This window comes from Spermophilus citellus (genome assembly GCF_964194105.1).
Source record: "Spermophilus citellus genome assembly, chromosome: X".
Taxonomy (NCBI): Eukaryota; Metazoa; Chordata; class Mammalia; order Rodentia; family Sciuridae; genus Spermophilus; species Spermophilus citellus.
Window position 1 is genome coordinate 14,941,962 of NC_138190.1, and position 25,533 is coordinate 14,967,494.

At 34.5% G+C, this 25,533-nt stretch overlaps 1 protein-coding gene across 5 annotated transcripts in view; it reads right to left on the minus strand.

Annotated features, from left to right (window-relative positions):
• Window positions 1-25,533, minus strand: part of RPS6KA3 (ribosomal protein S6 kinase A3) — a 109,432-nt gene that overhangs the window by 19,207 nt on the left and 64,692 nt on the right. For 4 of the 5 annotated variants that reach the window (XM_081276818.1, XM_081276820.1, XM_081276816.1 and 1 more), the window contains 11 exons: window positions 21,189-21,269; window positions 19,778-19,857; window positions 19,089-19,195; window positions 16,567-16,604; window positions 16,227-16,369; window positions 15,511-15,581; window positions 5,946-6,034; window positions 5,679-5,743; window positions 5,503-5,605; window positions 4,627-4,751; window positions 307-432 (listed from right to left, as the gene is read on the minus strand). In XM_081276818.1, the coding sequence (XP_081132944.1) occupies window positions 307-432; window positions 4,627-4,751; window positions 5,503-5,605; window positions 5,679-5,743; window positions 5,946-6,034; window positions 15,511-15,581; window positions 16,227-16,369; window positions 16,567-16,604; window positions 19,089-19,195; window positions 19,778-19,857; window positions 21,189-21,269 (1,028 nt within the window). The remainder of the gene's footprint in view (window positions 1-306; window positions 433-4,626; window positions 4,752-5,502; window positions 5,606-5,678; window positions 5,744-5,945; window positions 6,035-15,510; window positions 15,582-16,226; window positions 16,370-16,566; window positions 16,605-19,088; window positions 19,196-19,777; window positions 19,858-21,188; window positions 21,270-25,533) is intronic. The other variant, XM_081276817.1, reaches the window with a different exon arrangement.

Below are 25,533 nucleotides of genomic sequence, written 5' to 3' on the forward strand. Positions count from 1 at the left end.
TGGGGAATTCTCTGATACCCTGATGATAAAATGGGGACTTCTGAGAGTAAAAGGAATACTATTAAGAGTGAGAGGTACAAATTTGTATTACCCTGGGCTAACTGGATTATGAATATCTTATTTTTAGCCTCAGGGGAATTAATAGTTCCAGATTAAGATCTTTGAACACCACTAGCCCAGATATTTAAATTTATCTTAACTTTTTATAACAAAAGGCACTTTTACCAAAGAGTGTACTTTTTAACTGGTACTGAAAAGTATAAGAATGAACTTAAAGAGCCACAGTTTAAATCTAAATATACTTACCTTCACTGCAAACTCCATATTTGTGGCTTTATGTATACATCTCTTGCAAACAGAGTACGAGCCAACTCCAATATCTTCTTTTACTTCATATCCATCAGTAAACTGAATACTGTTCCTGTGCAACTGCTACAAACACAATTATTAACTGATGAAGAGTTCCATAATACCTTTAGTGCATTTCATAACAAGGGAATATGTTACTTAGTATGCATTGCTGATTATAACTATAAATGTAAATGAATATTGGTGAAAATAAAAAATAATTATTTATAGCATTTATTCTACAAGTGCTGTTTTACCCTCCTGAGTTGCTCAGATTTCAGGCATGCACCACTGTACCAGGCAAAGTATACCTTTTTAAAAAGCTCATGATCAGAGAAAAAATAGACTATTCAACAATGATGCTGGGAAAAGTGGAAATCCGTATGTAATAGAATGAAAGTTCTAACTACTATCTCTCTCCCTGCAAAAAATCAACTCTAAGTAAATCAAAGACATAGGATTTAGTCCAGAAACCCTGTACATACTAAAGAAAATGTAGGCCCAACACTTCAACATATTTGCTCAGGAACTGACTTCCTTAGTAAGACTTCTAAAGTGCAATAAATAAAATAAAAAAACCAATAAATGGGATGACATTAAACTAAAAAGTTTCTTCACAGAAAAAGAACCAGTCAAGAGCATGAAGAGAGAGCCTACAGAATGGGAGACAATTTTTGCTATGTGCACCTCAGATAGGGCACTAATTTTCAGGACACACAAAGAACTCAAGAAATTTAAAGAACCCAATCAATAAATGGGCAAAAAACCTGAATAAACCCTTCTTAAAAGAATATGAATGGTCAACAAATATATGAAAAAATGTTCAACATCTCTAGCAATTACAGAAATGTAAATTAAAACTACACTGAAATTTTATTTCATTCCAGTCAAAATGGCAGTTATCAAAAATACAAGGAACATTGGGCTGGAGATGTGGCTCAAGTGGTAGCGCGCTCGCCTGGCATGCGTGTGGTCCGGGTTCGATCCTCAGCACCACATACAAAGATGTTGTGTCCGCTAAATACTAAAAAATAAATATTAAAAAATTTCTCTCTCTTAAAAAAATACAAGGAACAATAAATGTTGGTGAGGATGTGGGAGAAGGGTACATTTGGGGCTGGGATTGTGGCTCAGTGGTAGAGCACTTGCCTAGCACGTGTGAGGCCCTGGGTTTGATCCTCAGCACCACATAAAAATAAATAAATAAAATAAAGATATTGTGTCCAGTTACAACTAAAAAATAAATATTAAAAAAGGGTACACTTATACATTGTTGATGGGACTGCAAATTGGTGCAACCACTCTGGAAAATAGTATGGAGATTCCACAAAAAAGTAGGAATCTGGGGGCTGGGGTTGTGGCTCAGTGGTAGAGTGCTTGCATAGCATGTGTGAGGCACTGGGTTCGATTCCCAGCACCACATAAACAAAACAAAACAAAAAACTAAATAAACAAAATAAAGCCTAAAAAAAGTAGGAATGGAACCACCATTTGATTCAGTGATCCCACTCCTTGGCATCTATCCAAAGAATTATAAAATCAACATACTACAGTGATGCATCCACATCAATGTTCATAGCAGCACAATTCATAATAGCTAAGCTATGGAGCCAACCTAGGTGCCACTAAATAGATGAATGGATAAAGAAATTGTGGTATATATACACCATAAAATATTACTCAGGCATAAAGAATGACTTTATGACATTTGCCAGTCAATAGATGGATCTGGAGACCATCATGCTAAGTGAAATAAGGCAAACAACAATAAAGGGGAGGAGAGAGAAGTTCAATAGACAAAGGGTAATGAAGGTAAGGAAGGGGGATAGAAATAGGAAAGACAGCAGAGTGAACCTAACATAATTTTCCCATGTACATGAGTGAATCCCACCATCATGTACCTCCACAAGAATGGGGTCCTAATTAGAATAAGATATAATCCATGCTTATATAATTTTATCAGAATGGTTTCTACTAACATCTGTAACTAAAAAGAGCCAATTAAAAAAACTCATGTTCAAGGGGCTGGATCTCTGGCTCAGCGGTAGCCACTTGCCTGGCTAGTGTGAGGTACCTGGTTCAATTCTCAGCACTACGTAAAAACAAATAAAACAAAATAAGATCTATCAACAACGAAAAATATTTTTAAAAATCCCAAAAAATTCATGTTCAAGAGGAAATATTGAATATGTACAACAGAAAAAGGGGCCTATAGCTTTGTCTGTGATTTAGCCCCATTCCATTCCCCAAAGAGCTATAGGTTTTTTAAAGCACCTTTGCAAATAAGGAGACGTTTGAAACTTCTCATATACAAGAAAAGACTTATGAGAATTCAGAATTAGAACATCTGGATGGTTTAAGATGTACCACTTATTAGGTCATGTAACCTTAAACTTGTGTTTTCTCAAATGGTAATGATGAGGATTAAATGAAAATATCTGCAAGTGCTACCTGTTATTTTGGACTTTCAGTAGTCATGCTCTCCTTTCTTTACCCTTAAGTCATAGTTTTATACAAATTCTCAGAAAAAAAAAACTGCTCATGAGTTAGGGACTAATAATGTCTGGTAGTTGACAATTAGCAAATTACTGTTTCCATAAAGGGAACTGAGGGAAGTTGTGTTGCCCTTAGCTATATTGATATGAGATCCTCCGTGACTATGTGCTTTGCATAAAGTAGAACTTGAATTTTTTAGAATATATGTTTATGGTTGCTATGTTAAGTATAGAAGTTATAATTTAAAAAACTTTCCACACACTTATGTGCTTTGTTTAAAAATGAGTGTTTAGGGTTGGCGGTGAGCTCTGTATTACATCACCTACCTAGTGTGCACGATGCCCTAGGTTTGATCCCTAGCAATACAAAAATAACTAAATAAACAAACAAACAAACAAAAAACCAAAAACAAAACAACCAGTATTTATGGCTGGGGTGTAGCTCAGTAAGAGAGTACTTGCTTAGTGTGCATAAGGCCCTGGGTTCAATCCTCAGGACTGCAACAAACAAACAAACAAACAAAACCCCATAAATAAACCTAGTGTTTAAACTGATTCTCTAGAAAGCAGAAAGCAAACAAATGACTCATGAAAAAAATTTTAGAGCAATAGCAACTTGGGCTGGGGAATGTAGCTTGGTGGTAGCATATTTAAGACCCTGGGTTTGGTCCCTAGTGTGTGCATACATGCTTACAGAGAAGCAACTTAGTCATTAAGCAAATGTAAGCATTAATTATACCCTAAAAATGATTTAATGCCTCAAAATAGATTTAGTTCTGAGTAAAAGGATGAATTAAAATTTTAAAATTTTATTTTAATTTTTAATTGACACAATAATTGTATGTATTTATGGCATACAGCATGACATTTCAATGTATGTATATGTGTATACAATGTGTAATTAACACATCAGGGTGAATTAAATTTGTCTTTCCATAATATTAGAATGAGAGGAAAGAAATATAATGGTTTGTTGTATTATTTGTGTTCTTCTAACAATATTTAAATTACTACTCCAGCTTCCTGTTATAAACATTCCAACCTGTCTCTATGGCCTTACCTACTTTTTCTGTAACTCTGATAAACAGCTAGGATGAAGAGTAGGGGGCACTCTAAGGCAATGTCCATAACCATTTCTTCCTAATGACAATGGGGGGCTCCAAAAGAATGAGGGCATAATTCTTAGAAAACTTAAGATCTGAGTTCATTTTTAGTTCTTATGCCTTTCTAAGGCAAAGATTGATAAACTATGGCCTATGGGCCAAATTTGGTTCACTGTATGTTTTTTTCAAATAAAATTATATTGGCACTCAGTCATGCCCATTTGTTTATGGACTGTCTATAGCTGATTTTGTGAGACAACAGTAGAGTTGATTAGTCATGAGAGAGAAAATATAGCCCATAAAACTTCAAATATCTATTTTCTGACCCTTTACAAAGTCTGTTGAACCCTATTCTAAGGCATCAAGGAACCAGGGGACCTCAGCCCACCACAGCTAACCTGATAGAGGCAGGGAGTGAAACACATTGGCCTGATAAACATTTTGAGGCATGGGACAGGAGACAGAAAAAGTAGAAAGAATTCTATTTTCACATCACCTAGGCATCTAGGATTTGGTTCATGCAATCTTTTCAATGACATATGAAAGGAATTTCTAAGAGTAATGCTAATAATATAAAATATTTTAAATTGCTTACTTAATAGATACAATCTAATCTTATTATTCATGTAATAAACTATATCTTAAATTTCAAATTTAAAATTATTTAGGAATCCACTCACCTGAACAATTGAATGTACACCAACTGTTTGCATAGCTTGGCTTTCATCATCTGAGGTAATAGCAACAAAACTAAATCCCCGAAAAAGCTGATGCGCATTAGCACTAGGTGGAATGCCAGGTGAATCTGAAAAGAAGAAGAAATTACTAAGAATATTCCTTTGAAATGTAACTAAGGGAAGAATTGTTGATTTGTGTCCTTTATCACTTACTCTGGTGTTCTTCTCGGGCACCATGTACCTTCTGCTATCTAGGATATTTCAGTGAGGTGCTGTGTCAGATCTGTCCTGGTTACTCTACATCCTACTAGGATGTTACCACTCTAACATCCTACTCTCCAAAGCCTAGAAAATAAGTCTTTTTTTTTTTTTTGTGGTGTTAAGGATTGAACCCAGGGCCTTGTGCATGAGAGGCAGGCATTTTACCAATTGAGCTATATCCCTAGCCCAAAAGTAACTAATTCTTTTAAAGAATATAATAAATTGAATTATTGGGTTAATAGTATTTGAAATTAGTGCCATCCTACTATTTAATTCCCTAGAACAATGGACAGTTTTATTATCCGAGTTGTTCAATATGGTAGCCAGTAGTCACATGAGGCTACTAAGCATTTAAATGTGCCTATTGGGACTGTTTAATTTCAATTAATTTAAATTTAATTAGCCTCATGTGGCTACTCGCTACCATACTGGACAGTGAAGCCTTATATGATAATCTATCAATGCTATGGCTCCTAGCAAGTTGGGGAGATAGGTTGATATATAGCAAATTTAGGATCTTTTGTGAATACCATCAAGTGTTATCTTGGAAAAGATTTTCTGATTGAACAAGAAAATAATCTGCCATCTTATATTTGAGTGTTCATGTTTCCTCTTTACCTTTGGGAGTTTTTGCAGTAAACTCAGGATCAAAATAAAATGTATCTTCAGGCCTGCCAGTTGCAGGCTTAAAAGGTGGGTGAATTTCTCTTCTATACAGTTTCTGGAAGAAAAAAGAGAAACTTAGACGTGTCAATTATAAACATATTTTAAATAAGTTTTCATCCTATACTTACATTCCAGTCTATTGTTGAGAAAAATGAATGCCTTTTAATTTCTTCAACTCCATCTGGTCCTGCTCCTATAAAAAAATGGTAGGTTCATTTCAAGGAGAAATAAATAAATAGATAATTATACATATTTACTTAGTTCTGATTTTGCTTTTAGTATTTGTCTGAATATTTAATAATCCCATCACAAAAAAATCCACCCCCACCCCCAAATAACTCCAAACACCAACACACACACACACACACAAGAAACAAACTAATTAGAATTTTTACCTAATCTGTTTGCAGGATTTCGTTTGAAAAGCATTCGTAAAAGACTCTGAGCTTCAGGACTCAAAAACTGTGGCATCCCAAGTTTGGCTCTAAATAATAGATCCACATAATAACATTTCATTTTTGAGACATCTTTATTTTTATTAAGAAAAATTAGACTTTTTATATTGAAATACTCATAAATTTACACTCAGTTATAACAAACAATAGAGATCCTTTACCAAGTTTCCCCAATGATAACACTTTGAACTCTAATGTAATATCACAACCAGAATAATGACAATGCATGGATCTCATTAAGATGGCCCCAGTTTTATTTGCACTATGTGTTTGTGTGTCTTTAGTTCTTTTGCCAGTTTTTTTACTTTCCACATTTTTTATTAGTGCATTATAGTATGGACATGCCATAGTTATCTTATCCATTTGCCTGTTGAAGGAATAAAACTGCTATGAATATTCATGTATAATTTTAAAATTTTAGCCCCAAAATCTTCTAATGGACTTCTTCATTTTCAGAAATTTGCAAAGAGTACTACTGTGAAAATAAGGTTATCTAAGCCTTAGTTCTGTTACTAAGAACTTTGTGATGCTGGGAAAACCAATCTCTTTCTGCCAGTCTTAATAAGCAAAGGATTGGGTGGGGGCTGGGGGTTTGGCTCAGTTGTAGAGTGACTTGCCTGGCATGCATGCAGTCCTGGGTTGTTAGATCCCTAGCACCACCAAAAAAGTAAATAAATAAATAAATAAAAGGAAGAAAAGAAAGGAAAGAAAAGCAAAAGCAAAGGGATTGGATGCTAGATCAATGACCCTAAAACTATACACTTAGAAGTCTTTCTTGAAGGGAATTTTAAAAAATCTAATATTAAGAATGTGTACTTCATATGCTACTTTCCCCCTCTCAATCCCTTTAACAGCTCCTGCAGGGAAAGGGAACTGATTGATGGAAAAGGGGTTTGTGGAACACTGAAGACTGGCACACAGTCTGAAAACCATTGGCCTGAATGAGCTTATGATTTGGTTCAGCTACAGTATATAATTTTATTCTTTTTCCAAACTACAAATTAAAGAAACCATGATCCTGTAAGTATGACAATAATAACAGAGTTAGAGAAAATGTCTAGAAGAGAAATTCCTATTTCAGAAATAGATCCATTTATTATTCACTGAGCTATTACTGAGTTATTATGTGCCAGACAGTACTTAGTGCTATGGACACAGAACTAAATACAGCCCCCCCCCCCATGGTCAGATAACCTTATAGATAACCTTAGTACATTAGGAGGCAAATCTAGAAAAACATGGAAAGAATGCTAAGTGAATAGTAATGGATATCTAATTTAACATGGGACATCCTGAAAGGCCTTCAATGTAACCTAAAGGTTGAAAACTTAGTAATTTGGCCAGCATTCCCCCAAATTTTACTGAATAACATTAAGTTCCTCCAGACATATTGTACAAATAATAAAACATTTCATTAATATTATAGAATGAATATTACAGAATATGAATTTGTACAATGCTATCTATCATAGCCTTCTGTTGGAGACATAGAATAAAATACATTGCACATAAAAGGTTGAGAAATCTAGAGTCAAGAATTATCATTCTTTTTTCTCTTCTATTTTTCTGGCACTAGGGATTGAACCTAGGGACATTTTACCACTGATCTACATTCCCAGCCCATTTTATTTTTTTGAGACAGGGTCTTGCCAAGTTGCCCAGGCTGTCCTCAAATCCTCCTGGGATTACAGGCATGTGCCACCATGCTGGGCTAAGAAACCATTATTTTCTGAACATTTGTCTTCAGCACCTCTTTTTCAGAGAATTCCTATTAAGTCTGTATAATTAGAGTTCTGGCCAGGGCAGCACACACCTGCAACTCAAGAGGCTAGAGTAGGAGGATTGCAAGTTCAAGACCAATCTGGGTAACTCAGCAATACCTTGTCTCAAAAGTAGAAAAGGGCTGAGGGTGTAGCTCCCGTAGTACAACACATCCCCCCCCCCCCAAAAAAAATTAGGGTTATATTGAACAAAACTGAAGAAGCAGTGCTATATTAGGTATATTAGGCAGAGCTCTTGAAACAGTAGATTTTTTTCCCCTAAGAAATAACTCCAAGGGTAGTAGAGAATGATCTGGATTGGGAAGAGGTGGTAGGTGGTAGATATTCTACATTGGAATGTGGATAAGAGGTATCCATGGCCTAAATGCTCAGGCCCTGGGTTTAATCCTCAGCACCCACAACAACAAAACAAAAAGAATTCAATTGGCTGAATCACACTAATTATCAAATCTCACGAGTTCACCATAGTAAAAAAAAAAAAAAAAGAAAAAAGAAAAAGCAAAGTTAAAACAAACATTAAAAACCCAATTCATTAGACACCACTCCAAATGAAAGTTACTTGGGCTCTGAACAATTGGAAATAATTAAGAAAAATTAAGAAAATAATAAAGTATTCTGCGTTTCTTGGATGACCCTTAAAGTTAACTAAACAGCCCCAGTCAATGAGAGAAAATTCACTGTTTCAGAAAACATTTAACAAGTGAGAAAGGAATAATAGTAATAGAAAAATCACCACCATTTTTGAATCTTTTAAAAGATAATTGATTCAAGTACTTATTTTCAATGGATTAAAACATTAGACAAAAGCCTAACAGGGAACTTTGTAGTGATGGGATCACAACTGGAATCACAGGAACTCATCACTGGTCAGACAACCTGGCATTGTAAACCTCTTAGCTTAACACAATAGGGAGCACTAAGCATAAGCTATGAAATAATCTTGCCAAAAGTTTAACAGAAAAGATGGAAGAGGGCTGGAGATGTGGCTCAGTTGTAGAGTATTATGCCTAGCATGCAGGAGGCACTGGATCCTCAGCATTTGATCCCCAGCACCATAAAAAAAGAGGATAGAGAAACAAGTTAATATCACAAGGACAATAAAAAGGTTGTACATTCCTAAGAAAAGACTAATTGCTATGTAACCATGATAACAAGAGAACTATCAGAACTGGTTTTAAACCCTTACTTGATTTTCTCTTTTTTAAAATACTTATTTATTTTTTAGTTGTAGTTGGACACAATACCTTTATTTATTTATTTTTGTATGGTGCTGAGGATTGAACCCAGAGCCTCACATGGGCTAGGCAAGCGCTCTACCTCAGAGCCACAACCCCAGCCCCCTTAGTTGATTTTCAGTTCATTCAATTATCAATGACAATTTGCCTGGTGGAAACTTCTTTTTTTTTTTTTTTAATTTTTTGATATTTATTTTTTAGTTTTCGGCAGATACAACATCTTTGTTTATATGTGGTGCTGAGGATCGAACTCGGGCCGCACGCATGCCAGGCGAGCGCGCTACCACTTGAGCCACATCCCCAGCCCTGGTGGAAACTTCTAAGCCAATCAATCGATAAGTGGTCTGTGTCCCTGAAAATTAGCCAAACAGGATTGGTCTCACTCAAATAAACACATGTGAATGTCAACTGATCAATAACAATCCCTTCTTAAGTAATTATACTTAGTGATGATGTCATCCCATGTTTAGACCTGAAAATCTGCCAATTTTTAAACTCTATATTTTCTCCCAAGCCCTATGTAAGATCATTGGTCTACTGTGCTGGGAGAGTCTCTACAAGAACAACATTATTCTTTCTTACTATGAACAACTAACAAAATCAGCTTTACATTCTTTGTTTTGGATAGTGAGGTAGTCCCTTCCCTTGACAGAAAATCTGAAAAATTTGGTTAAGAACTGGCATTTGATAACACTCAAGCATTATTACTAGATTTATTATGTAAGAAAACATGCATATTTTCTTTTTGAGTCTTTTACCAGAAGAAGAATTTTATTTTTATTACTTTTTTAGCTGTTGATGGACCTTTATTTTTATTTATTTATGTGGTGCTGAGAATCGAACCCACTGTCTCACACACTCTAGGCAAGCACTCTACCACTTAGCTACAACCTCAGCCCAAGAGTTTTATTTTCTGAATATGTGCCTAGTTTGCTATGGCAGGCGCTTTCAGATTGCAATGCTCTCCTATTCCCAAATAAATATCATTATTCTTGGGGAAAATAAAAAAAATGCATATTTGAGCAAGGAAAACTGAATTAAGGTGAGAAATGACACATCTGGAGTGTTTAAAATATTTCAGTTAAGAAGAAAAGAAGAGGGCTGGGGTTGTGGTTCAGTGGTAGAGTGCCTGCCTAGCACATGTGAGGCACTGGGTACAATCCCCAGCACCACATTAAAAAAATAAGCAAAATAAAGATATTGTGTCCATCTACAATTAAAAATATTTAAAGAAGGAAAGAAGAGAAAAAGGAATACATGAAGCAAATGTGACAAAGTTCTGATGATTGCTGAATCTGGGTGATGGGTATATGTGATACTTGTATATTCCATTTTTCAAAATTTATATTTGAAAATGTTTATAATTAAAGAAAAACAGAAACAGAAAGAATGGGCATGCAAAAGACAGCAAAGAGAAGAATGCTTAGAGAGGTAGAAGAAATAGATGAGGAAATAATAGGAAAAAATGAGGATGAGGGAGGGGCCAACAGTGTCAAATATTCCTCAGAGCGGCCTTCCTTAAGTGTCTTATCTAAAATGGCTCCTGTCCCTGCCCCTTCCCTCACACACTAAGGGGTCACTGGCAGAGTAAATTACCCTGGCTTATTTTATACCTACAGTTCCCATTACTATCTGAAAGTATTACATTTATTTACTTAAATAATAATTCCTTATCTCTCCCACTAGAATGTAAGTTCTGTGAGACCACTGATGATTGTCTGTTTTGTTCATACTGCATCCCCAGTACCTGTATAAAGTACTCAATTACCTGTTGAATGAATTTTGTGAATGACTGGTAGACAGTCACCTTTGTGACAACCTTCCACAAGTTTTAGCAAACCAGAAGAACATTAATAACCATAGTGAGAGCAATTTCAGTAGAGTGGTAGAGATGAATGACAAACAGGCTGTGGAATAAAAGAAGCCAAAAAATAGTAACAGAAAGCACAGACTATTCTTTTAGAGGCTTTGTACTGAAAGGATGTAGGAAGATGGTGTAATAACTTGAAAGGAAGGTCAGGTCAAAGAAAAGGCTTGGTTTTCATCAACACACAAGAGAGTGTCTGTCAGCTGAAAGGAGGGGGACCAGAGTAGATGGAGTGATGAAGGTTCAGTTCAGTGATGAAAGCCAAGTACATATTTTTACATTTTAAGAATAACATAAAATACAAAAAAAAATTCAAACAAACAAACAAACAAACAAAAAAAACCTGCCCAAATCACATAGCTTAATGATTTACCAAAAAGTGAATAATTATCTGGCCAAGAAAGATAACATTACCAGAATCCTTCATCCAATGTAACCACTTTCCTTATTTTGCCTCTAGCTTGTACCATGTAATACAGACCCTAAAAATATGCTTTAATTTTGCCTGCTCTATAAACTGTATAAATAGAAACACATAGCATTTATTCTTTTGAGTCTGAAATTCCTTTGCTTAACATTCTTGTAAGATTTATCCAAGTTGTTGTATGTAACTGTGGTTTGTTCATTTTCTCTGCTTGTGGCACACCATGCTCATGGGCCAAAGATGTGGACCTGTTTTTGTATGTGTCCTAAGAATTGTTTTCTTCCTATAGAGTTGGATCAAAAAATACAAATAAAGAATAATATGTGACAGAGACTGTGTGTGGCCTATAAAACCTAAAATATTTACAGATAGTAAATACAATTCCTACTCTATTCAACTGTATAAATATACCAGGGTTTATTAATCCATTCTTCTGCTAATGAAGTACCGTCTACTAGTTCAAACAATGGTGCTATGAACAGCCTTATACTGTTTTTTTAATGTGAGTTCCTTGATGCATATAAATTGAGTGCATGGCTAGGAGTGGAATAAATGCATGATGGTATATATATATTGTCTTTAGAAGATAATGACAAAAACTGTTCTCCAAAATGGTTATAAGAGTATTTGTATTTATATTCCTTCCAGCTATGTATGAAAGTTGCCACTGCTCTACATCCCACCAACAATATATATTTCCAGTCTCTCATTTTTTGACTGGAATTTAAATTATATTCAATGAAAACACTTTCTTGCCAATTTGAAATAAAAATGATTTTGTATATTTTAATCTAATGCTGCTGTGGCATCAAGGCATACTGTTTCCTGCTCTACAGGTTTTAGATACCATTGCACTGCTAATTCTCTAGTGCTTTAAAAAAAAATTTTTTTTAGTTGTTGATGGACTTTATTGTCTTTATTTTTATGTGGTGCTGAGAATCGAACCCAGTGCCTCATGCATGCCAGGTGAGCACACTACCACTGAGCCACAACCCCAGCCCCTCTCTAGTGCTTTTGAGGAATGTGTTAGACATGTTCTCCTTTGCTGGAAGTCCTTGTGGTAATTTAAGGCTACATTGTATCTTTCTCCTAACATGGATTTTTAAAAAAATTTTGTTTTAGTTGTCAATGGACCTTTATTTTATTTATTGGTACGCAGTGCTGAGAATCAAACCCAGTGTCTCACACATGCTAGACAAGCACTCTGCCACGGAGCCACAATCCCACCCTTTTGGTACTTTTTATTCTGGTAAAACTATGCAGTTTGGGGCCAGGGTTGTGGCTCAGTGGTAGAGCACTTGCCTAGCATGCGTGAGACACTGGGTTCGATCCCTGGCACCACATAAAAATAAAAAAAATTAAATAAAGGTATTATGTTCATTTACAACTAAAAAAATATTTTAAAAAATTATGCAGTTTGAAGGTTTTGGATATTTTTTATGATCTGCAGGTAAAGGCTGAAACACTTTATGTGGAATTCTTTGTGTGTATGTGTGTGTCTGTGTTACTGGGGACTGGACCCAGGGGCATTCTACCACTGAGCTATATATCTCAAGCCCTTTTTTTACTCTGAGACAGAGTCTCCCCTAAGTTCCCCAGGTTGTCCTTGAACTTGCAATATACCGCCTCAGCCTCCTGAGTAGCTGGGATTACATGTGTATACCACCATACCTGACTCAAATTCTTGATTTGGTAAATTTGTGATGGAGCCAATCTGTACAAATCAGAGACTCCACACCTTTTGTCACAGTCTGTAGTTTGGATGGGAGTCTCTGACCTACTGAGCACAAAATCTCTGCCATTAAGTATAGTGATTATTCTCTTTAGAAGCAATGCGGCCCTAAATGTTTAGCCTGCTAGTCTCTTTAATTTTAGCCATTCTGGTGGATATGCAGTGGTAGCTAATAGTTTTAATCTTCATTTTCTTTTATTTTGTTTTTCAAGAGATAGAGTCTCCTTATGTTGCCCAGACTGGCCCAGGACTCCTGAGCTCAAGGGATCTTAACTGCCTTACCTTTCCAATTAGCTGAGACTACAGATATGTACCACCCCACTTTATGATTAATGAGTTTGAGCATCTTTTCATAAGTTTATAAACCATTGAAATCCTCTTTTATGTGGTCCCTACTTCTACCCACGTTCTTATTGTTTCTTTTTCTTATTGATTGGAGTTTGACACATTCTGGGTACAAGTCTCTTTGCCGATTCTGTCAGAAACTTCTTTTACTCTTTTTTTTAAAAATATTTTTTTCAGTTGTAGATGGACACAATATCTTTATTTTATTTATTTATTTTTATGTGGTGCTGAGGGTCGAACCCAGTGCCTCACTAATCTAAGGTAAGTGCTCTACCACCAAGCTAAAACCCCAGCCCCTTTTACTCTCTCTTAATGGAATCTTTTGGTAAGAAGTATTTTCCCTCTACTGCTCTGCAATTCCCAATGGTTATAAATTAAGGGTATAAATATATGTAGGTCTGTTACTGTTATCTCTAATCATTGCAGAAGTCTACATAATTGTTTCAATGCTATATTGAGTTACTTACAGTTATAATACTTGATACCTGGCAAAGGAAGTCTAAATATCTTAATCTTCTCGAAGAGTATTTTAGTGGTTCTTGGTCCATTATCATATTAGAATCAGTATATCAAACCCTCCATATAAAACTGGGTTAAATTTTTATTTTATTTGCATTGCAACTATAATTTTATTATCTAGTATGGTAGCTACTACACATATATGGCCACTGGACACTTGAAATCTGGTCATCCAAAATCTAAGTGAAAAATACACGCTGAATTTCAAACAAATATGAAAAAACAATTTATAATATGTCTTAATCATTTTTTTTTTAACTAGAGATCAAACCCGGGGGCATTTAAGCACTGAACCACATCCCCAGCCCTTTTTATTTATTTTGAGATGGGGTCTCACTAAGTTGATTAGGGCCTTGCTTGGTTGCTAAGGCTGCCTTGAACTTGCTACCCTCTTGCCTCAGCCTCCTGAGTCACCAGGATTACAGGTATGCATCACCACATCTGTTTCACTAATCATTTTTTATGTTGGTTACCTGTTGAAATGATAATATCTTGGAATACTGGGTTAAATAAAATATAGTATAATTAATTTTTGTTTCTTCTTACTTTTTAAATGTAGCTCCTAGAAAACATAAAATTATGTATATGGCTTGCATTATATTTCCATTGAATAACATGATGTATAGAACCTACATCTTTATAACACTGGGTCTCTTATAATGTGAACATGGTTTATCCTTTCATGTTATTTTGGTTGTTTAAATTTCCTTTAAATAAAATTCTCTTGTTTTCTGCATAGAGTTCTTGTATAACTGTTGCTGGATTTAACCCTAGGTATTTGAAAATAATTTTTTTTTTTTTTGGTGGTACTGGGGATTGAACCCAGGGTGCGGTACCAGTGAACTATATCCCTATTCCTTTTTATCTATTTATTTATTTATTTATTTATTTAAAGAGAGTGAGAGAGGAGAGAGAGAGAGAACTTTTTTTTTTTTAATATTTATTTTTTAGTTCTCAGCAGACACAACATCTTTGTTGGTATGTGGTGCTGAGGATCGAACCCGGGCCGCACGCATGCCAGGCGAGCGCGCCACCGCTTGAGCCACATCCCCAGCCCTATTCCTTTTTATTTTGAAACAAGGTCTTGCTAAATTACCAAGGCTGGCCTCAACTTGTGGATCCTCTCCCCTTAACCTTCCAAATAGTGTGGATTACAGGTATTCACTGCCATGACTGTGGAATTCAAATATTTTATTATTGTAAACAGTATCTGCTTTAAAATTGTCATTTTCTGTTACTCACATACAGAATTTACTTTTTTGCCTGCTTTAACATACTGTCTAGTACCACTAGTACAATGCAGATGGAAGTGGAATAATGAACATATTTATCATATTCCAAATCTCAAAAGGTAAAGCTTTCAGTATTTCACTACTCACATGAAGATAATGAGTACTCTAAACCTATGTAGTTTGTTTATATTTAAACCAGGTAATAGTGATGAATTTACTAGCTATTTCTTTATTTTTTCCCCCGAGATTTATTTATTGTTTTTTGGCTATTTCTTATACTACATGTCCAACACTCTAAAATTTCATTTTTTTTTTTAGTATGAAGCCTTTATTTTAGAATATCAAAACATCTTCATTAGGGAGTACTTACTTAAGGATCATTGTCATTGTTTCTTTTCGATCTTTTCCTTGGAAAGGTAGTGTGCCAGTGAGCATTTCAAACTATGGAAAGGTAAAATAATCAGAGGTATTAGCCAATAAATATAAAATCTCAAGGCCAGAAGTACAGAAAGCATTATCTTAATTATAAGTCAAATGTTTAATACTTACACTATATTCATTACAGAAATTCCTGATAAGTCCTAAAAGATAATTGAGCTCTGTAGTTTTCTTGCATAAATTAATCATTTTATTTATTTTTAAATCACATTTAAAATGGCAACTTAAAAGTGTAGATATGTGAATAACCTGACAGATGTCAATTTCATATAAACTTTTTTTTAACCAATACTGGGAATTGAACCCAGAGGCACTTTATCACTGAGCTTTTGCTACATGCCAAACCCTTCTATTTTTTAAGATAGTCTCTATAAGCTCCTGAGGCTGGCCTTAAACTTGTGATTCTCTTTCCTCAGTCTTCTAAGTAGATGGGATTAAAGATGTGCACCCACTGGGCTTGGCAAAAACTAAGGAGTTTCATAGTCCTTCTACACTGCAGGCAATATTTTTTCTTATTTATTATATATACTATTAAATATGGAAAATAAAAATATCAATTTCTCTCTTATAGAATTCACTTTTGATTATCCTTTAATACACAAAGCAACAAATCCCAATTCTCCGAAAGGCCAAAAATCCAAACCTTACCATTAACACACCAAAAGACCACCAGTCGGCGCTTTGAGTATGACCTCTACGATTAACTACTTCTGGAGCCATATATTCCACAGTTCCACAAAAAGAATATGCCTTCTTTTCATGGTCAATAGACTCTTTACTTAGGCCAAAATCTGCCAAAATAAATACCCCACAATAATTTTCACATATAAATTTTAAACTCTGAATTCCAAAATTTATATTATTAAAAAATTCTAACTCAGGTTTTAAACATAATGTATTAAGTCAATATTTGCACCATAAATAATCTTAGAAGAAATTATATAGAAGAGAGAATTTTAATAAAATGAAGGTTTTTTTTTTTTTTTACCTGTTAACTTGATGTGGCCTTCTTCATCAAGAAGTATACTGAAAGAAAACAAAGTCAGAAAATCTCTCAAATCACTGAATAGTGATGTATAGCAACTAAAATGAAATAACTTTCTTAAGCATCAGATCACATTTATTCTAAAATATTGCTTTAGACTTGAGAATTACAAAGCAAAGGTAAAGGGTGAAAATATTTTTGGATACATGTTTATAAAAGACCCAAAACAATGCTATAACTTAGATTAATGAACAATAGGCACTCAAAAACTATTAGGGGAAACCAAACCAAATAAGCTATATCCTTCTAAGCTGTTCTCCCCCCTGCCCCCCGCCCAGTTGGCCTGACTAAACATTCCAGTTTCATTTTCATGGTCATTTTTTAAAGTATCTAATTCAAGCATCCTTTCCAAGTTCTTTTTTCCTGATACAACCTACATAATCCTGTTCTCAACATACCATGTTCCCCACATTCCTCATTTTCACTGACCTATCCCTTCACTATAGACATTCCTCAGTGTTTTCTGGGGAATTACTAAAATCTTATATTAACTTTTTCTTCTGTTTGAATATTTATTTCATCAGGAATAAATTTCATATCATGATAGAATTTGGGAAAATAACAAGGAAAAACTCAGTAATTATTTGGAAAATAAAAAAAGAATCATATGGATGGGGATATAGCTTAGTGGTAGGGAGTTTTGGATATTAGCATTTATGAGGCTCAGGGTTCCAGTCCTAGTACCAACAAATAAACAAAACAAAACAATAAAGAACATATGAAATGTATCCAAAAACAAAATAAATGACAAACACATGTAAAAGTATTACAATTTCTAAATAATCACTTAAAAGGGTTCCAAAGGAACATTTTCTCTATTGCCTGTCACAATATGTAATTTAATTTCTGCACATAACATTTTAAAGTAATAAAAATAGCTGATAAAAATGATGGTTACACAACTCTGAATATACCAAAAACCAATTAATCAAACTTCTTGCTATGTTGCCCTGATTTACCTCAAATTCATGGGCTCAAGCAATCCTCCTGCCAAAGCCTCCAAAGTGTTGAATTTATAGGTACACACCACTGACTGAATTATATATTTTAAATGGATCAGTTATATAGTATGAGAATTATACCTCAATAAAGCTATTCTTCAACCTCCTAAGTCACTGGGATTATAGGCATGCACCACCAATATCAGTTTTTTTTAAAATTGGTGCATTATGATTATACATAACAGATTCATTGAATTAAAATAATTCAATCAATTTTATTTTCCAGTACCTACCCTGTCCCTCCCCCTGACCCTTCACTGGTCTTCCTTTTATTTTCATGAGGTTCCTTTTTTCAATGTTTGCTTTTCCATTACTGCTACTAAAAGAGTTGTGGAAATTTTGCTCAATTCAGACTTAAAAGTTGAAATTATAAAGAAGAAATTCCCTGGGCTGGGGATATGGCTCAACTGGTAGCGCGCTCGCCTGGAGTGCGTGCGGCCCGGGTTCGATCCTCAGCACCACATACCAACAAAGATGTTATGTCTGCCGAGAACTAAAAAATAAATATTAAAAATAAAATTCTCTTAAAAAAAAAAAAAAAAAAAAAAAAAAAAAAAAAAAAAAAAAGAAGAAATTCCCAATAAATGGTATTTGGGGGAAAGTGTTAGCTCTATAACATTCTTCATATCAAAGAATTTCTAGACGGAATTATAGTTAAAAAACACAAAATTAGAAGAAAAATATATGATCATGGGATTGGGAAAAGCATTTTGAACAATAAAAGTCATGAGAGAAAACACAAAAGAAAAAATGGATTGATGTAAGAAAAAAGTGTGTAGATTAAAATAACAAATTTAAAGAATGGAAAGCTGGGCACAGTGGCACATGCCTGTACTCCCACCTACTTGGGAGGACAAGGCAGGAAGTCACTTGAGTTCACCAATTCGAGACCAGCCTGGGCAACACAGTGAGACTCCTGTCTCAAAAAAAAAAAAAAAAAAAAAAAAAAAAGTAGAAAATGCAGATATAACGTGGGTCAAATGTCTATTTTTTTTTTTTTTTTTTTTGGTGACAGGCTGGCTCCAACAACTCTCTTGTTTCATCTCAATCTCCTGAGTAGTGGGGACTCTAGGTATATAGGTGCATGTGATGCATGTGACAGCACTTAGCTAAACAGTTAATGCTCTTATTTGTGAAATTATTTTCTTTTATAAATTAATAGGAAAAACAACATTCTAAAAGAAATACAAGCAGCAAAGGTTATGAACAGAAAACTCACAAAAATACAAACTTCCAATAAAACATATTTCAACCTCATTAGGAAATCAAATAATGCAAATGAGAACAAGACAATATTTTTGTTTAACCAAGATTTTAAAAGTATAGAATATACAGTGCAACAGAGATGTTACACACAGGTACACTAATGTAATATTGTGGGAGTTTTATGAAGTCACTTTATTTTTTATGACCTCCTAAACAATTATATTACATTATATTCAACTTAGTAGAATGATTCCTTACTTTTCTGGTTTTAGGTCTCTATAGATTATTCCCAGGCTATGTAGATGATCTAAAGCAAGTGCAAGTTCAGCCAAGTAGAATTTGACATCTTCTTCTGTGAACATCACCTAAAATAAAATAATTTTTCTATCTTTATTTTCTTTTAAGGTCTGTGAGTTTTATTTAAAGTTCCACTTTAGAGTTTAAATAATTAAAGAGTTTATAAATATGCTAATTAGACATAGCCTTATCCACAATTTACTCATGAAAGAAATTTGCAAAATAATCTAATTGGTCAATAGCAATCACTTATTAAATGCTAACTATGCACTGTGGGGGAAATAGGTTTACATTTTATTTAAAAACTATATTTAGATTGTGCCACTGTTGTCTCGCCATAGTAACAGCTTAGAAATTAAAAGTTAAAATGCATGCTGAATTGCAACTACTCATTTTACAGTTAATCTTGTGGATATATTATCACTTCTGAAAAACTATGAAAGAAGCTGGGTTAATACAAGGATAGTTTGTCAATTTTAACTGCTACTTTTAGGATAAATTCAAAAGATAGGAAAAAAAACTCTTGTAGCTCAGTTTCTTCAATGTAAGAATCTTGTGCCAGTGGAGAAAATATAATATTGAAATATAACAAAGCTTTAATTGAAACAGGATGAGTATAAATAGATTTAAAACAGACATTAATCATATACCTCTTTGGATAAGCGTGTAAACAAATCTCCTCCCCTGAGAAAATCCAAAATAAGGTATAACTTCCCTTCAGTTTGAAAAGCTAAATGAAGAAAAGAAAATTCAACAATTGTAGTTCATTTTTTAGGTTTATATTAGGAAAAGTCATTCATAAACAAATATTACTTTTATCAAATTAATGATTACATCAGAGATTTAAACTTACTTTCAACTTAGACAAAAACTACTCTTTCACTTGGTTTCTACATGGAAATGTTAAAATCAAGGTTTCTTATTATGGAACTATTAGGTTTTCTACAGGAAAGAGTCTCTTAGGAACATGACAGGACTAAACATGTAATTAGTAAGAAAAACCCACGACAGAAAAAGACTTACTTAACCATTAAATAAAATGCAAAAACCATGTCACTAACTACAAAAAAAGTGGGTTGGTTAGATTTAATTACACATAATTTTTTATTTGTTCTTTTTAGTTACACATGACAGTAGATTATATTTTGACACACTTATACAAACATGAAGTATGTCTTATTGTTAATTAACACATAATAAGAATCACTATACCTTTACCCACTGAGAAGTACATGACTTTGGAGAAAAGAAAGGCCACTGATACTAGGGTTCTTTCTTGCCTTCAGGTTGGGCTAACAGGTAGGGACTATAAAAAGCTGGTTGTTTATTATTATTATTATTATTATTAAAAAGCAGTAAATGCTATTAGCTAATCCTATGGCTAACACTTAGAAACTATTGTTTTTATAAGTTATACTCCATGTTTGCATACGTTTATTTTATTTATTTATTTATTTTTATGTGGTGCTAAGGATGGAACCCAGTGCCACACATGTGCTAGGTGAGCACTCTACCACTCAGCCACAACCTCAGCCCCAGAAACTAATTTTATTTTGTTTAAAAGAAACAATAGCTGGGTGGGCTGGTGCAGGCCTGTAATCCCAGAGGATCAGGAGGCTGAAACATGAGAATGGAAAGTTCAAAGCCAGCAAAAGCAAGGCGCTAAGCAACTCAGTGAGACCCTGTCTCTAAATAAAATACAAAATAGGGCTGGGGATGTGGCTCAGTGGTTGAGTGCCCCTGGGTTCAATATCTGGTTACCCCCACCCCCAAAATAAGTAAAATTAAAAAATTAAAGAAACAAAAATTTCTGAAGTTGGTCTAAGAAGTAGACCAACTTCTACTTGGGGATGCAGTTCAGTGGTAGAGCACTTGCCTGGGATGCGTGAGGCCCTTGGTTTGTTCCCTGGCACCATCAAAAAACAAAAAGTTTAATTTCTATAACTTTATTTTATTATATGTATCTGTTAAACATATATAAATATATATCTATATTGGAGTTTATCCAGGAAGTGGGCAAATTAGGTAAAGTGATGAAATGACTGTTGGTTCATAACTTACCATAATGCAACTTGACAATAAAAGGATGATTAACTTCTACCAAGATATCACGTTCCATTTTTGTCCGAACACGGTCTCGAACTAAAAAAAGATCACAAATATGCTGCTTCGCACTATCTTTCAAAGATAATGTTAAAGCCAAATTCTTTGTACTGCCTATTTTAAGTAAAAATTTGCTTATGTGTATAGAAGTATGTAGTATTATTGCTCTCAAATTCATAAAATTAATACAAATATCGTTTACTACATTACATATCCAAAAGATACTGTGTTTGTTTATAGAATCTATGCTTTAAATTTAAAGATACATGTTAGGCTTAATGTCAAATTTTTAAGTATTTAAATCAAAGTTGTGGACAATGAAAAAAAAAACAACTTCAAAAAAAACAAGGTATCTTAATATAAAATATTAAAACAACAAAGTGGAATAGGCTTCAATACTTCCACCAATCATTATCAACTCAATTCAACAAACATTAAGTATTTATAAGATGAGGCAGACACAGTAAAGGATGGGAGAGAAAGGGAAAAAAGGAAGTGAGGAGGAGGAGGAGAGAAAATACTGTGATACAGGTAAAAGATGTTTCTTTGAAGTTGGAAAGATCTGGAGTCATCTTTGTAATCTTGATTAAGTTACTTATTTAAATTCACTGAACCTTAGTTACCTCTCAGTTACAAAATAGATATATTACCACTGTACCATTTGAGATAAGGTTTGTACTCACAGCCTGATATGCAAGAGATATTCAACTAAATGGTAGACATCATTACATCAAATTATAGCACTAGGAATATGATTAAGGGATAAAACAATGTATTACAGCAGTAAGTAGTGCAAGAATTCAGAGGCAGGCAAAATTGGTTTTACCTGCATAGGAAGGTTTGAAGAAAGAGGCAGGGATATGGCACAAGCTTAAGACTTTTTAAGTGGAATTTAGGGTAGGAAAGACTGGGTTTAGAAGAGACCAGGTATGGAGTACCAACAAGAGTAAAGACATGTAAGCCTAAATGTTGATTAGGAAGGAGCCAATCAGTATGGAAACAGGTTTAGTACTAGGGAGATGATATAGGGAGGATCCAATTTGCAACAAGTTGGAAAACCAGGATGTGTGGACAAAGCTATCTTCTAGCCATCAAACATTTCCTGAGCAAAGTTTTGTGCACTAGGCATTAGGAATATAAAAACAAGACAATCTTCAAGAAGCTCATAAACTAGTGGGAATGGCAGAGAAGTAATAAAATGATAAACATTTTGATCAAATATTATGAATGGTTATGACAATGATTAGGATAGAAAGAATGAGAGAGTTTTTTGAGGGAAACTGGAAACAGGGAGTAAGATGAGTTGGTTTTCTTTTTTTTTTTTAAAGAGAGAGTGAGGGAGGGAGGGAGGGAGGGAGGGAGGGAGAAGAGAATTTTTAATGTTTATTTTTTAGTTCTCGGTGGACACAACATCTTTGTTGGTATGTGGTGCTGAGGATCGAACCCGGGCCGCACGCATACCAGGCGAGCGCGCTACTGCTTGAGCCACATCCCCAGCCCCAGTTGGTTTTATTTTCAATTTAAGGTAACCACAAATATTAAAACAGAAATAAGACCTTAGGGCAAAATAAATAAGGTAAATAAATACACGTATTCATACACACACACAGTTTCCCCCATTCTACCAGTTTTCTACTCCCAACTATGAGATTTTGGTACCAATTGACCGAAAATGAGCAAATCAGGAATAGGAATCAATAGTTCTTAATGTCTATGCCGTTTGTGTGTGTGTGTGTGTATGTATATTACTGGGGATTGAACCCAGAGGTGCTCTGAGTTACATTCCCAGGCCTTTTTATTTTTTATCTTCAGACAGGGTCTCACCAAGTTGCCCAAGCTGGCCTCAATCTTGTGAGCCTCCTCCCTTAGCCTCCCAAAGAATCTGGGATTACAGGTATGCACCACCATGCACTAGCTCTGTGTTCTGACTTGTCTTGCTAGTATATCAAATTTGATATCAATCTGTGATTTCATTATCTTGTTCTATCACTATCACTACAACTCTGTTGTCTTCCTTATTATACCCAATAGGCCCTTTCTTTTTTTTTTTTGTGAATGAAGTCCATCACCAAGGCCTGTTAATAATTCTGTTCCAATCTAGTCTATATTTGCTCTTTTTTATTATTACTCATACACTCTTAGAGTAGTTCTTATTACTTAAACCTGGAATCTACATTTCTTTTTTCAATTTTTTTTCTTAGTTTTAGGTGGACACAATAACTTTGCTTTATTTATTTATTTTTATGTGGGGCTGAGGATTGAACCCAGTGCCTTGCATGCGCTAGGTGAGGGCTCTAACACTGAGCCACAACCCCAGCCCCTGGGATCCACATTTCTACCTCTTGCAGTAAGTATACAAAGTATATCATTTACACATCATTCTTCTCATTAAGTAGTAGACATATCCATCAATATATTCACTAAATAGCTCTCTCTTATTATTATTCTACAATGAAAAGATCAGTTACTTGAGAGTTAAGAACTATGGTTTAGTGGCTGTGCTACTAACTGGAAGAATTACCTTGGTCAAATCATTTCATTGCTCAGGGATTATTTCCTCTTCTATAAAATGAGGGACTAGAACAAGATGATTTTCTTCTGCTTGTGATTAGCTTGTGAAATAGTTGTCTTTCTTACATTTTCTTATAATTAACATTGATGAGACCGCATTTACTTGAAAATCAGCAATGAGATTCACTCATTAAAGAATTCCTTCATTTTTCTGAGGTATTATACTATAATAATTATAATTTGGTTTCCTTTCATTATGTAAAGACCTAGTGACAAATATAAATCATCCCACAATCAGGAATTCTGACCAGAGTATGTATTAGTTCAAAAGAAAGCATGTTTTATATTGGTCAACTTCTAAATTCTAAAATAGAATTTGTTAATACTTGCTTAGGCAGCTAGATTCTTCTGACATAGTTATTAGATTTAAACCCTCAATGACTTGAACATGAGTGTGAATAGGAAGAATGCTGTTTATATTTCTTGGGCTATATATTAAGAAACAGTTTTAAACAATGGCTTACAAAATCTTTTTGGCAGACAGACCACTTTAATAGGAAAAAATTCCCCATTAACTTGACCTAATGTCATTGACTTCTATTTGACCTGGCTTACTGTACTAATAGGAACTTTCAAATGGAAAGAGACTTCTGGTTAAACATGGATGTTTTACTCTCTCTACCTTTCCCCCAATCCCCATTGAAATGATATTAATGGAAAAATTAAAGTAGTACCCTCTTATCTGTGAGGGATATGTTCTAAGACCTCTAGTATATGCCTGAAATCATGAATAGTATTAAATCCTATATTTACTATTTTTTCTTATACATACATAGCTATACTATGATAAAGTCTAATTTATAAATTAAGCACAGTAAGAGATTAATAACAACCTTTATTAAAATACAACAATTATAACAGCATACTATAATAAAAATTATGTGAATGTGGTTTCAGTTGTTCTCCAAAATATCTTACTGAACTTTCAATGTTGCATATAAAGGAAGCAATTTACGGCTTCCTTTTTGAGTGTCTAAATTGCCAGTGTCGTTACTTTTGTGCTTAGGAGACATTATGAAGTAAAACGAGGATTACTTGAACATAAGCACTGCCATAACCATCTAATGACCAAGATGGCTACTAAGTGACTAATGGATAGGGAGTAACATATAAAACACGGATATGACGGACAAAGGGATGATTCATGTGGTGGGCAGGACAGAACAAGATTTTATGCTACGTAGAATAATGCACAATTTAAAACTTATAAATTGTTAATTTCTGGAATTTTCCATTTAATATTTTTAGACCACTGTTGATGGCCAGTAACTGAAACTGTGAAAAGCAAAATCACAGATAGGAGGGGACTACTGGTCAGGCATGATGGCACATGTCTGTAATCCTAGCTACTGGGAAGGTTGAGGCAAGAGAATCACAAGTTCAAAGCCAGCTTCAGCAACTTAGCAAGACCCCGTCTTAAAAAAAAAAAATAAAAGAAAAAAGAAAGTGCGGGGGGGGGGGGATGTGGAGAGGAGGGAACAGCAGAAGATTGGTAAATGGTAATTATCACAGCAGATTAGAGAAAGCTAAACTTTAAACCTAAAACCCTTTTCAATCAGCTTTTTAGTATCTTATTTCTCCCTCTGTCTCTCCCTCTATTTCTATTATTTTGTTCTGCATTACTAGGGAATGAACCCAGGGGTGCTCTACTACTGAACTATATCCTCAGCTTTTAAAACTTTTGAGATAGTGTCTCATTAAGATGCCCAGGCTGGTCTCAAACTTGAGATCC